Source organism: Piliocolobus tephrosceles, chromosome 6 (genome assembly GCF_002776525.5).
Source record: "Piliocolobus tephrosceles isolate RC106 chromosome 6, ASM277652v3, whole genome shotgun sequence".
Lineage (NCBI taxonomy): Eukaryota > Metazoa > Chordata > Mammalia > Primates > Cercopithecidae > Piliocolobus > Piliocolobus tephrosceles.
In genome coordinates, this window is record NC_045439.1 from 17,639,133 (window position 1) to 17,654,103 (window position 14,971).

The following is a 14,971-nucleotide window of genomic DNA, read 5'->3' on the forward strand; positions in this document are numbered from 1 at the left end:
TTTAAATTATTCTGTTACTCTTAATACAGAATGCAAGGCCAGTAGTTTAAAGCATGTAAGAAATAATTTTAGGTTATTATTAGAATAAGGCTATGAAAGGAACAGTCTGTCTGACCTGATTTAAACATCATAAGACTCAGTAACTATTGACACATTGCCTACTCTATGAAAATGAAAACTTAGGCACAAGATACTGAATTGTTATTGTATATAGCCTCATTCCTTTTGAAGTTGTAACAATGTGCAAAAATAAGAAATTCCAAAAGTGTAAATAGTAAGGCCAAAAGAATCTAGTCAGCCTTGTTCCCTTTTGTATCATCATACAGTGGATAATTAAGTCTATACAAACAGAACTGGAAAATAATGCCAAATACAGATTTTTCATGAAGTCCCTGTGCTAGTTTAAAGCTCTTAAATGCCATTTATAGTTTTAAAACCATTCCTGCAATGCCAATTTCTGATGTTTTAAATTTTAATCAAAATCTTCCAAATTTCCTGAGAACAAAATCCATAGTATTTATAACTTGATCCTTCTTGAATGACTTGTACCCATATTATGCAAAAAAATAGTTTTGCCCCATCTATCAGTTTGAAAATCAAGATTATGAACATTCAAAAGACAAACGTCAGCCTTTTAAAGAACACAGTGCCACATTTTAACCTATTTACAGTGTGTGTTTAATGCTACACAAGCCTCCATAAGAGTACTTTGTAAACTGCTTTCTATTCTAAAAAGTTTGCTGATTACTCATATGAATCCCTAATAAGGTTCAAGTCTTTTATTTACATAAAGAAACCCTGTTCACATTCCATCTCGCTTGGCAGGGCAAACACATGGCAACATTTAAGCTCTCTGATTTATAACTCTGCACAACTTCTCTCCTTAGTCCCAGACTCACTGGCAACTCTCTTGGACTAAAAGTATCACTGGCCAGGTGTCCCCTCCTCTCTCCTAGGGTTTCCTCCCAATTCATTCCCTTATGTCTTATCCAGTTAGCAAGCCTCTAGCTGCCTCCCATCCTTACCCAAACTGATTTGGTCAATGTGACTGTCTGGGCAGTGTCCTTTCCTTCCTCCCTCACCGTGGCAGGCTCCTCACTCTTAGAGCCACCAGGTCAGTTAAAACCAAGACCTTCCCAAGCAGAGTCCACCCTTGACTCAAGACATGCCATCCCATCCATCACAGTCTTTCAGACATTTGTCATTCCACTGACTCTCCTACTCCCTTTTTAAGCCCTTGGTTCCCCTTACCTCCTTCTTTATTTTTCTTATCCTTCTAATCCATCTTGGTCATTTCCATTTAAGCTCCAAGTCCCAATGAATACAGCGCATTATTAGTTCTACAAGGCTATCAATATACACAAAAGTATTGAAAATATAATCATTTATTTACATAAGAAGGCACAGACGTCTGATAGATATGGCTAATTTTATAAACCCACAGGAAGATATACAGCAGATTTTCTAATCTATAGCAACAACTAAGCAATAGCAATGAAAGAATTCTCTAAACTAAAGGTTGCAGCTAAACCTTTCTTTACCTGATGCACTGGCAATTCAGGATCTGGTTCCTGGAAAGCATTAAGAAGGCAGTAAACAGTTTTAAGAAATACAGTTTCTAAAATAAAAAGTCTTAATGACCAGTCAAGTATTTGTAGGTGAACTCTAACTCATTCAATAAAAATCCAAAAAATTAACTTTAGTCTTCCTACAGAAGTGTTCTCAAGAGTTGTGTAAAATGAATACACATTGAAGAATGCTAAATTTTCAATGATCGGAAAATTCTAATTAATCTAACCTCAATCAAAGTGCAAAGAGAAGACACTTTAACTACTTATTTAATGAACACACAATGTATCAGAAATTAAGAATAATTTCATAACTATATCAAGGAAATATCTCCTTTTATTCAAAAATAAGTTCATGGTGGTTAAAACATTCAGACTTTAATCACTTAAAGAGAAGAAGGAAAATCCACATAATACAAACCCTTGTATTCCTCATAAATACAATGGGATTTATGACTAAAAATAAGTTAATTCTGACAATAATATCCTCCAAGAAATGTTTATAAATAAACTACATAATATGCATTAGTGTCAGATGCTGATAAATTCAGCATCTGGGTTTTTCTGTACAAATTAAATAGAAATCCATTGGTTTAAAAAAATCAGACTTATAACAAATGTATTTATAAAACATCTACACTTACATGTCTGTCTAGTCAGCAGCATCTGTTGAGTACTTAATCTGTTTTACTGGGGAAAGTACTAAGAAACAGAAAAAGGAAAGAAGATCCTTGCTTTCTACAGCTCTAAATCCAAAAAGAACACCTCAAATATTTTTAAAGAATATATTACTCTTACAAGCAATGTGCAAACCATATGGTCACCATGCAAGGACAGCCAATTTATTTAACATGGCACATGGTAGGAACATGAGAGGAAAAGGTTAAGTTAGGCTAGAATATGAGGGCCCCAAAGGATGGGAGATACAGAAGATGTGGCAGTCAGCTGAACCGAACACAAAACAGCAACTAGAGAACACATAGCAATTGGAGGTTTTCAACTCCAGTGCACCTACCAAGGATGTGGAAAAAGTACAGATTTCCTAAACACAATCCAAACTTAAGGAAACACGCCAATCCAGGGAATGACATGCCAGAGGAAAGAAGTAAGGCGTTCTTTCTTTCTTCTGTTTACTTGTATACATATCTCTATAGCCCATTATCTCATTTGAGTCTCATAACAACCATCTGAGGAAAGCAGGGAAGAATTATTATCTACTTTATAGATAAGGAAACAAATTCAGAGACATTAAGTAATTTAAGGTCATACTAACGGTTGAGGGAATCAAGTGCTCCTTCTTGCCAGTGCCTCTTGGAGATTAAAAAAAAAAAAAAAGAGTTGGACATAATAAGGCAGGAATGAAAGGTAAAGTTTAGGAGAGATACAAGATAAATCCAATACATTATAGAAAACTGGGGGAGAAAGTTTACTGGAGGTGATTGTAGACAATGCTTAAAAAGGAAAAAAACAGCTAAAGGAGACAGAAGCCACTGAAACTGGATGCTGCTGGATGCTGTGATTTGCCAAGGGCAGGTAGATTCCTCCAGTGACACAAAATGAAACCACCAGTTCAGCCTCAGAGGATTTCTGCTCACTGAGGAAGGTCTTCACGATCTCGCTGTCTTGTTCTTCTGGCCTTCGGGGATACATTTAGGACTGATCATGTGGATGAAGAGTGCAGGGAAATTATGGGAAATCATCAATATGAAGGTCAGAGGAGAAAATGAGAGGCCTAATGAGTAGGGAGGTGCAGAGACAGGTGAGGGATTGCGTTGATGGAAAATGGAGACCAGGCCTAAGTGGGTACGAGGCTGAGAACACATTAATTTCACAACATTCTAGTCAGGGAGGCATCTAAATTACAGTACAATGTGTCAAACACTGTACTCACATTATGGTCAAACACAGGTGACTTAGGTGAACAAAAGAAAAGCAGAAGACATGGAAGATAAGAGAGTCAGAGAAGGGGGAGATTATTCTGGAAATTATTGAGTGCCAATGATTTGTGAACTATATTCCACATCCTTTCACCATCCATTTCACTGGACATCTTTCTCACAAATGCTTTCCAGATTCCCAGCAATCCTTTAAGAAAAATATAGATGACAGAATCCTGCATGCAAGTATCTTTAAGTGTACAGACAATAGCAGCTAACATTTTTTTATCACTTACCACATGTTAATGAGCCTTATAACAACCCTCTGAGATATAGGTATATTATCATCACCATTTACAAATGAGAACACTCTGAGAGCAAGGTGTTGCAGGACCCGTGAGGCCCAAAATTGGGGCCTAGCCCAGGACGGTACTTGGTTTTGCCAAGGAAATAATTGTAGGGTGAGTCAGTGGTATTAGACAGCACTTTTATTGGCTGGTACTGCTCCTTGCAGAGTAGGGCTAACTCATAGGCAGTGTGGCCAGAATCAGCAACTATGGGCTTTTGGCAACTGTGTTTATACTCATGAAAACCCACTTTTAATTACATGCAAAATTAAGGGGTGGGCCAATGCAAATTAGGGAACAGGTTATTTAGAACTTTCTAGGAAAGGGGCAGTAACTTATGGGTTGTTGCCATGGAAAGGTGTGGTAACTTCTGGGTCATTGCCATGGCACTTTTAAACTATCATGGCAGCTGGTGGGAGGGTGTTTTGCTGATGAGCAGTGAGGGCAGCGAGGGGTCACTTTCCTTGCCATCTGCTGGTTTCTTCACTTTATTCTGTCTAGACCAGATCCTGTTTTGGTCAACAGTGTTGTGACCAGAAAACAAGACCTGTTGGTCTCTTACCTCAAAGGTATAGAGGCAGTATTTGAACCTAGACACTCTGGGTCCAGAGCAAGACTCTGCTGAGTATGTGGGATGACAGCAAGGATGGAACACAGACTACCATAGGATGTGGAGAGACCAAGGACAGGCATGGATCTCTAGAGATCCATCAGGAGCAGGACTATGAAGGAAAAGAGTCGGAATGTTTTAATTTGGAGATAGGGGAAAACTCTTTTGAAAAAATCACTGAGCTTTTCCTCTTTGGATCTCTCTCAGTCATAGTCTTGTGATTTAAATTAATCCACCCATGCAGCTTCACTTATTCTAGCATGCGATTTATATGGGTATCAACGCAGTTGAGCAGAAAGCTCCAGGCTTTGCTGTAGAGTCAGAAGACGTGGGCTAGGCTTGATCCTCAGGGAGCCACTTAGCTGCATGACCTTGAGAAAGTCATATAATCTACATTACCTTCTCAAATTAAAGCAATAGTACCCACCTCACAGGAGAATCTTAAGGACTAATAATAAAACCTTGCATTTTTAAGAAAACTTCACAACTTTTAGAGTTCTTTCACATATACGATCATACTTTTTCAAGTATAAGCTTAACAGAAGCACCAAACCATCTATTACTCCCCCTTTTAGAGCACAGAACTGATGGAAGATCAAATTAAAACTTCCTCGGACTCTCCCTCAAAGTAGGTAATAGGACATGGAAAGTAGAGTGCCACTTCCTAGAAAGAGAAAATACCCATTAGCATCAACTTCAAGTCACATCTGTTTGCTTCCTTCCTTCCACCCTAGGGTTCAGCATTTTCTTAGCTTGTTTCTGTTACTTTAGGGAATTAAATCTTCAGATAATTCTGAATGCAACTTTCTAATTACCACCGGTACTTATGCTGGCTAATGAGTCTCCTCAGCTCCATGCTTAAATTGCCGAGTCATTATTCAAAATTTAGTAATAAAAGAAGGGCGAAAAAGTTTAAGAGAATAGAGGAATTGATGGACTTCAGAAGGTTAGAGAGATCTAGTGACCACGCAGCCAAGTGGGAGTGTAATCTGTGTAAGTCAGCAGGAACACAAATTCATAAAATGACCTGCCCCACAGTGTACAGAATCAAAGGATTAAGTCTGGCTAAGTCTCCATGGCCCCAAAGAGGAAACCAATTAGATAATCACACGACATGTTCTTTGGCTTGGATCACCAGATCACCATCTCAACCAACTACTCACATATAGCTCATTGGGGAGCCCTGGTTTCACATCTTTCATCTAAGCCAGTCATTTTCAGCCATTTCTCCTCCTTCAAACCATTTACAATAACAACCCCCTCCTCTCTGTAACGTCTCTCATTATAAGCTGAGATTGGGGCAAAGCGAGAATGTAAGTTAGAAAAAAGTCTTTCTCCCATTCTGATACACAGCTCATGGGTCCCACCCTTAGAATCATCGATTTCAATAATCTGAAAATCTACCAGACACCTTACCCCATTAATGAAAGCATATTGTCTTTTAAAAATCCCACGGCCTGAAAAACCTTCACATTGTATTAACTGTTTAATTATAATGGAGCTAAAAATCAGGACTGGTTTTAAAGCCATGAATCTGACATATGGAACACAAAGAACAGTAAACAGATTAAGCAACTAATCAGGATGACGATCAACATGAGCTGCAGAAGCAAACGTTCTGTCTAGGTCACAGTGCTGTACGGAGAGGACTGTTTTGCATTTCCTCTTTTTATATCTTACAACTTTTAACCACTTTTTCAGTCACAATTTAAAGAGCACTTTGAAAAAGATAAAGGTTCTCTATGAATTGGTTATTCCTACTATATTTAATCAAAAAAGGGAAATTATAATAAATTAATCAGTTATCTTTCTTTCTTTCTTCTTAACAGATCTGAACTTTAATACTCTTCGTGCTTACAGATCCTGGCTGGCCTCTGTCCCTCACTATTCTGCATCTAGAAAAAGCAGTTGAGAACCCATGTTCTTCAAGAACCCTTCCCCATTACCAAACACCATATTATTATATTTAATCTACCCTTCAGTTCTTTTGTAGAACTGAATTAAATTAAAATGTGTTACTCTGAAGAAACAAGCTATTGCATAGTACATCATACCTCTCTGGCTAGCCTATCAAAAATAAAATCCAGAAATCCTAATAGAAAATAATACGAGGCAATAATTAAAGACTTTTGATGATTCTACACCAAAACAGTATCCCTTAAAGGCGAAATAAATGCGTACGAAATTGTCTTAGAGGTGGGCTTCATCTCAATATGCTAATGTATCAGGACCAAAATGTTATCTTTTTGAAGCTCCCTGGACCAGCTTATAAAAAGATTAACAAACAGCAAATCATTTTTGAGAGGTTTTACTCATCTGGGAGAAAAATAAACAAAACCAAAAGTGAAAAATGACATTATTAAAAACAAAATCTATCTTTTGTAATGGGGAGGGGAAAACGTAAGAGCAAAAACGAATCCATTTGGCACTCAGAAGAAATATTTTAATTTCTGGGCTCCTCTATGTGTCCAGGAGTTTCAAAGTCACTCCATACTATAATCAGTTTGGTGGCACAGAACAGTAATTCAAATAGTTACAGAGGAAAAGTACTCTCAAATGTGGAGACCTCAGTAAATGCCCAGGAGGCTAAAGCCGCATGAAGGTGAACCAGTTAACTGCAGAGCAGAGGACCATCTGCCCCAACTCTGGTCACATTTCTGTTAGCTTTTCATAGATGGTGAATCTCTCCATCATTTAACTTCCTCCACTGAAACAATGAAAGCACTGTAAGAAATAGCAATGATGATTATTACTATTAGAAACACTCTCCTGGAGGAACCCAGGAAGAATTTTAAAAGCTGATTTTTAAAAACTGACCCTCAAAACAAGAATTAAGAATGCCCACAATGAAATTATATTTATTTGAAAAAGTAAGTGTCCATTTAAGAACCTATGGTGCTGAGAATTAAGGATGGGGCAGGGGAAGACAAAGATGATCAGGCAACTAGGATGATCTTCATAGAGGGGAAGCTGGCACATATGAACAACTCCATCAAAACCCATATATGAACATGATCGATGCACTCATTCAGCAAATATATAATAAGAGCCCCTGTGTGCCTGACTGCGTCAGGTGCTTGGGATACCATACAGACTTGCCATCTCGCAGTCATTTTCTAAAGAAAGAGAATTTTCAAGCTTGCAATCAAATGAACTTCCTTAAGCTTCCTTCCTAAAGCTTTTCATTAATCGTGTCAACACTCTAACATAAATATTAATTTTTTTAATTAAGAAAAAGGCAGGATTTCTTCAAGCTTGGGAAAAATCATTCTGAGAAACATTTCCAACACGAAATAACAACTGGGTGCAAAATACAGAAACTGGTGCTACGAAAAACATAGAGTAATAACAATACAGTGTTTAAAGTTAGGTCAAAGAATGACTAACATGAGTAAGCCCAGTAAACTTTTCAATAGTCCTACTTAGTATCAAAATGCAGCTTTGGTAAGATAACATCAAGTTAAACGTCTATTCCTGGTAAAATGTTACTCATTATTCTGGCAATATATACAGTTCAACCATAATAAACTACCTCAACAAAACAAATAAACAAATAAAACACATAAAAATGATTAGAAAGGAAAATAATATCAAATTTCCTCCAGATCTGGTACTCTCTTAGACCTACTCTGATATTTATTGGAGCTGAACATATCAACCCTTGCTCATAAAAATAAAACAATAACTATTTTTTTGAAACTTCTATTTAGGTCTGGTCACATATCAGATAAGAGATACACAATCTGTAGTAAGCACTCAAGGAAAGGTCATTGAGATGAATACATATAAAGTCCTGATATCTCAATTCATTGGTGCAATACTGAATGTCACTATGAACTCAGGATTAGAGGGTCTTAATTATTAATAAAAATACTGCTGCTTCGCCTACATTTCCCAATGTACCAACATCTTCCCACGATAATAGTGAAGATATTTGGCCCTTTCCCTGGGCCAAAAAAAAAAAAAGGAATCCGATGGTCAAATAAGTTTCAGAACTATTTAATTATTTGGATTAATCAAAAATAGGCAAAACTAGCTTCCTTTTCTTCAAAACTACTCAGAGCCTTTAGGGTACATCCTGAATCTCCAAGAAGGAACATACATTTCCCAAATGTATTTAATGAGGAAACTTTTTCTCACTGAACAGCTCTTGGGACTACCGTTTTGTGGAACACAGAATGAAAACTACCCTAACTCAATGGAAAAATGAAAACAGCACATAAAGTTCCTGCAAACCGTTGTGCCTAGAACAATGTCTGGCACATCAAAGGTTCTTTTTTTTTTTTTTTTTTTTTTTGAGACGGAGTCTCGCTCTGTGGCCCAAGCTGGAGTGCAGTGGCGCGATCTCGGCTGACTGCAAGCTCTGCCTCTTGGGTTCACTCCATTCTTCTACCTCAGCCTGTAGCTAGGACTACAGGCGCCCGCCACCAGGCCTGGCTAATTTTTTTTTTGTATTTTTAGTAGAGGCGGGGTTTCACCGTGTTAGCCAGGATGGTCTCGATCAGATTCCTGACCTCGTGATCCGCCCACCTCGGACTCCCAAAGTGCTGGGATTACAGGCGTGAGCCACCGCGCCCGGCCATATCAAAGGTTCTTAACACGTTTCTGTTATACCAGTGTAAAGGGATCAATATTTTGCCACGATTACCAAACATATTTGATTGTATATTTTTTAAAGCAATATCTATGAGATTACTATGCCAAAAAACACACTTGGGGGACGGGCGCGGTGGCTCACGCCTGTAATCCCAACCCTTTGGGAGGCCGAGGTAGACGGATCACGAGGTCAGGAGTTCGAGACCACCCTGGCTAACACGGTGAAACCCCATCTCTACTAAAAATACAAAAAAATTAGCCGGGAGTGGTGGCACGCACCTGTAGTCCCAGCTACTTGGGAGTCTGAGGCAGGAGAATCCCTTGAACCCAGGAGGCGGAGGTTGCAGAGATCCGAGATCACGCGGCTGCACTCCAGCCTGGGTGACAGAGCAAGACTCCATCTCAGAAAAAAAAAAAAAAAAACACTTGGAAAAATGCTTGTCTACAGAAACATAGTCCTATTAACTGATGTGAACTAACAACAGAACCTAGCTTTGCATTACCACTAACGTAGGCTGTTCTAAGAGAGATATACTATCTGAAGGACAAAATATTCATCTCAGCAGGTTATCATCCATCATCCATTTGCTGGGAGCTAAGGCAGAGCCTAGTAACAGCACTCACACTCAGGCTTCCGCTTTTGTAACTCCTTTCAATTTTCCATTTTTTCCTAACATCTCCAAGGCAACACCACTAGAGGAAAAGCTAGGGAACTAGAATTATGTAGGTATATTCCGCATTTACTAAAAGCACTGACAAACTGCCACAGCGCTACTTCTGTTCTCCCATTTTCTCCTTTTTTGCCTATTCCAGGAGCCACCTGCCCACCAGAATTGTACCACTCACGTACATTGTATATACCACCTTTTCCACTCGCTATACACATTACTTTAGTTTATTTCTCTTTTTATCAATGCCATCATTCCTTCTTGTAAGGAGCCTTTCTTTCCCATTTCTCCCTCCTACAATTATAGCTTCCCTTGTCCAGGTAATTTTTTAAATAATGAATGTATCTTTCTCCCTCCTGGATTCTCATTCCTCTAACTTGTATATTTGCCTCAAGCTAAACTGATGGCCTCCTTCACTCTTGGACAACAGTCTGAAGATGAAGTGGGAGGATCACATGTTCGATCCAAAACGAAAAAGGCAGCTATGTTAACAGGAGGTGGAGAGTCACAGATCTTTGTTTATGCATATTGTTTAGAAATTAATAACGCGCATGCTGAGAGTTTAAAGCCCATCAATATGCAAGTATAAATGAATTATCAAAGTTCCTCGTCAAAGTAAAATTCAGGACTCTCACTCTGGGACACGTATAGGGGAGGGGAGGCTGAAGATTGTGAGGAGGGGGCGGTCATGGCACAGAGCTTGCTATCCCCGTGTGCGTGGCGGACAGCGGACCCGCTAGCCACAGCTCCACAAGGTCTCGCTCCGGGCGCCTCCGAGGGTCGAACGGTCAGCCCCGCCTTGAGCCTTCCTCCCCGGCCTCCCCACCCGAGGCCGGAATATGCCCCAGACCCCGCAGCCTCAGCGTCAGGATGCACAGGCTGACGGGAGCTGGCCGGTACCTGGTCATAAGGGGACTTCTCCAGCATCTGCGTGCACAGATCGGCGCAGAGCTGGAACTTCCTGCGCCTAAAATAGCTCCAGGCCAGGAGCAGCGGCTCCATCTCCGAGCCCATGACTGCCGGTGCGGCCAGCGAAGGCCCAGCGCTCTAGGAGAGCGGTGGGCGGGGAGCGAGGAGCTGGCGGCGTCAGGCTCTGCCCGGCAACCCGCGACGGCTGGGACCTTGCCCGAGAGGTGTCCGCAGCGCGCCTGAGAACAGGAAAAAGGAAAACCACCGTAAGCAGAACTGAGCTACAGGGCTTGACTAAACTTGTTACAAAAAATTGTGTACTTTTAAAGGCTACAGGTTTCATTAATTTTGAGAAGAAACCACCGCGGCTAAACAAAAAGGTAGTGACTTAGACACCTGCCCCTGGGGGGGGGGGGGGGGGGGGGCCCCCCCCCCCCCAGGAGGCGCAGTTGCCTAGCAACCGCATGCTCTGCCGGCCCTGCAGGTCCGGAAAAGTCCCGAGTTTATCTCTGTCTGGTGTCTGTCCTACTTCCATTCGCTCGTTTCTATCCCTCTCGCTTTACCTTCTGATTCTAGAAACACAAACAAGTAAACAGCTTCCACCTTACCATCCCACCCATCAAGACCTAAAGCCCTAAATCCTGAAATTCTCCACTCTGTTTCTCGAGGTCCTTCCCACCGAATCTCAACGTCTGAACTGCAGAGGGCTTGCTTTTACTCATTTTACAGATGAGAAACTGAGATAGACTCAGAGAAGAGAAATTATTAAAATTGCATTGAGTTAGGGAGCTGGAACTACAATCTGGTTGACTACAAGTTGCTAATACATTTGTTAATTCGACTCACATGGTGATTCCGGATTGTAAATTGGTGACAGTTTTACCAAACTAGATAATGTGTGCAAAAAATAATAATAATTTTTAAAAAGAGCTTTGTGAAACGGTTCTCCTGGCACTTGCTGTTTGGCAAGTTTTACTTGTGCAGAGTGATTTCTTCAAAAACAATTCTGACTTTTCTCTAGAAATTTGCACAGATGACAAATGTGCTTAATGGCAACAGTTTTGAAAAGAGAGATGTGACCGGCTAAATCCAGGTAGGCTTTTCTCAAACTGCTGGGGTCTGAGAAAACATTAGACATTATATTTAATCCACATATTTATATTTTTCATAGATATTAAAATGAACCTTCTGCTTCTAAACTAAGAAATTTATTGTTACCTTTTCTTCTCTACTAAGCAGTCTTTCTCGAATTGTTGTATTTTGGAAGCCAGTAATTATCAGGATTGTGATTGTTATAGTTAAGTGTATTGTCATTGGTCTATTTGTGTTGCCCTGGAACTGCCGGTAGAAATGTAATTTCCCTAAAAGTCCTAATGAAGCAGCCCATGGTTTCTAAGTTCAAATTTTTAAGAACGCACATGCCAACAATTGACAATTGGGCTCAGTATTTCACAGGGTCTTTTTGTTTTCTGGTACTCTGTAAGCAGATTACTATATAAGTGATTTTCAACCCTACTAGAGAAAGTGAAGCACAGAGAAACAAGCCCTTTTAAAGGGTCGGTTTCACAAAGGATGCTAGATCTCAGTTCATAGATCCTTATCTTTTACTCTTTAGCATATAATCAGATGTTCTACGTAAACTTTTTTAAAGAATAGTTTTCTATTTACAGAAAAGTCACAAAAATAGTAGACAGTTCCCATATACCCAGTTTCTCTATTGTGTGAGATATTGACATTTGTTTTTGTGTAAGATGATATATTTGTTACAACTAAGGAACAATAATCAATGTTACATTACTATTAACTAAACTCCACAGTTTATTTGGATTTCAGTACTTTTCCCCTAATATTATTTCTCTATTCCAGGATCTCACTTACAGTACCACATAACATTTAGTTATCATGTCTCCTTTACCTCCTCTGATCTGTGGCAGTTTTTTAGACATTCCTTGTTTATGATGACCTTGGCAGTTTTGAAGAGTGCCGGTCAAGTATTTTGTAGAATATCTGAGAAGTTCTTTAAAATAGAGATGTCCCAATTCCAGCCCTAGAAATACTGACTTAAATTGTTTGAGGTAGGCCCGGGGCATCTGTTTCGTTTTTTTACATGTCCCAGGTGATTCTGATGGGTAGCCAGGATTAATCACCCATTACGTTGAGTTCTAGTCTTATATCTATTGAGATTACTGCCAACTTCCTACAGAGAAACAATATTTTCATAAGTGGGGAAATAAACATGCCAATAAACATATAAAAAAAAGTGGAACAGATGAGGCATTAAAATATTTTACTAGCATATAATGTATGTTAACTTCTTTCAGAAGACTAATTGTTTTCTCTCACAAAAGTCAAATGAATGAGGAAAATTGTAGGATATTTACCAGATTACAGGATGTTCAACATGTCCAAATGTAGCATAAAATCTGTCTTTTAAAAGGATATAAAAATATGTTACTTTTAATATGTAAATATGTTTATGGTTCATTGATTTTATGAATTTATAGACAGACTTACATTTTTTAATAATATCTAACTGATAAAGCAGAAGCCATTTTTCAAAGATATGCTAGTAACAGGAAGAATGGACAATGTAACAATTGCTGGTGAAGGGAATAGATAAGAGTTACTAGGACCATTTTCCTACTAGAGAAAGTGAAGCAGAGAAGCCCTTTAAAAGGATCAGTTTCACAATCAGTACTAGATCTCAGTTCATAGATCCTTATCTTTTATTCTGTAGCAACTAGATATTTCTTCAGGTTAATCAGTTTTAAATCAAATACCTAAGGTAATTTAACTTTAAATGCCAAAGGTTAAATTTTCTTAAATGTTAAATTGGAATTATTCCGCACATCTAACATAACCCAAAAGAAAAACAAAAGGTATAAAATGAGATATTCTCTTGGTCAACAAGTATTTGCCCGGGCTCTGTGCTTGGTGGTAAAAATGCAGAGATGAACAAGACAGATCTCCCGGCCTGAGAGTACTTATACACAAAGAGTAATTAGCATGAAGAGCACTGGACTTAAGGTCGGACTTAGCAGCTGTGTTTTCTCAGGCAAATTAGGAATCAGTTTAGGATGGTGATTAAGAAGTGGGCTCATAGGCCAGGCATGGTGGCTCAGACCTATAATCTCAGTACTTTGGGAGGTCAAAGGCAAGGAGGATCACTTGAACCTTGAGCCCAGGAAGTCAAGGCTGCAGTGAACCATGATCATGCCATTGCACTCCAGCCTGGCAGCAGAGCAAGACCCTGTCACTAAAAAAAAAAAAAAAAAAAAAAAAAAAAAAAGGGCTCTGGAGCCAGATGTTTTATATTCGAAACCTGACTTTTTTTCATGCCCTTGGAAAAGCGGCGGGGACTTTGTATAAGGAACTTACTGGCCCTGTGCCTCTGATTTTTTATCCATAATGTAACATGCATTTGCTGTAATCTCAGAATTTTCAATTCTGCCCTAAAGAATAGGAGAAACAAATGGGATTAGATGAAACTTACCTGTAAGTATATGTTATATCAACTCATATGTTAAGTACAGATAATAACTACATCATTAACTCATGAAACATGTTAAACATAGAATAAATAGACATTTACTTCTTAAACATATGTTAAAAGGACAAAACAAACAAGAGTGTTACTTATAGATAGAGATGGAAAGCAAAATAAACCTTAAACATTCATAAAGCTTGAATCAGTCTGGTCTACCTCAAATTGACCACCCATTGGTATCATCCATTCTAACCCATTTGTTTTGTGCTTAAAATGTATAATGCTGCTCATAAGTTCATCGCTGAGCTATAGGTGTAGCCGCATACACTTACCTCTGTCTTTTTATTATTTTTATTGTTTGGGGACAGGATCTTGCTCTATCACCCAGGCTGGAGTGCAGTGGCACGATCATGGCTCATTGCCTGCTCACTGCAGCCTCAACCTCCCGGGGCTCAGGTGATCCCCCCACCTCATCCTCTTGGGTAGCTGGGACTACAGGCATGCGCCATCATGCCCGGCTAATTTTTTTTAAATTTTTTTGTAGAGACGTGATCTCGCCATGTTGCCCAGGCTGTTCTTGAACTCCTGGGCTCAAGCACTCTGCCTGCTTCAATTTTCCAAAGTGTTTGAATTACAGTTGTGAGCCCCAGCACCCAGCAACCTCAGTCTTTTTGATAGAGCAAGCATGGATTGGCACCCTGAACCTTCCATCTCCGAACATTCTTACCTACACTCTGGTTCTTGTAACCATGCCATCTTTGGAGAAGGCAGATGAGGCAGAGAGAGAGGCAGAATATATGAACATTGAGTGACCCACAGTAGTGTGGTCCTTTCACCTGCCTGATCTAAATGTGTTCACCTACCCAATTTCTTTCCCCTTGCTTCCTGCTTTTTTCTAAAAAAATTCAG

General features: G+C 39.4%; 1 protein-coding gene across 1 annotated transcript in view; it reads right to left on the bottom strand.

Annotated features, from left to right (window-relative positions):
• TTC8 (tetratricopeptide repeat domain 8) overlaps nucleotides 1–10,814 on the bottom strand; it is a 54,667-nt gene extending 43,853 nt beyond the window's left edge. Inside the window, exon 1 of the mRNA XM_023205411.1 lies at nucleotides 10,567–10,814. Coding sequence (XP_023061179.1) covers nucleotides 10,567–10,680 — 114 coding nt within the window. The 5' untranslated portion in view covers nucleotides 10,681–10,814. The remainder of the gene's footprint in view (nucleotides 1–10,566) is intronic.
• Nucleotides 10,815–14,971: the final 4,157 nt, after the last annotated feature.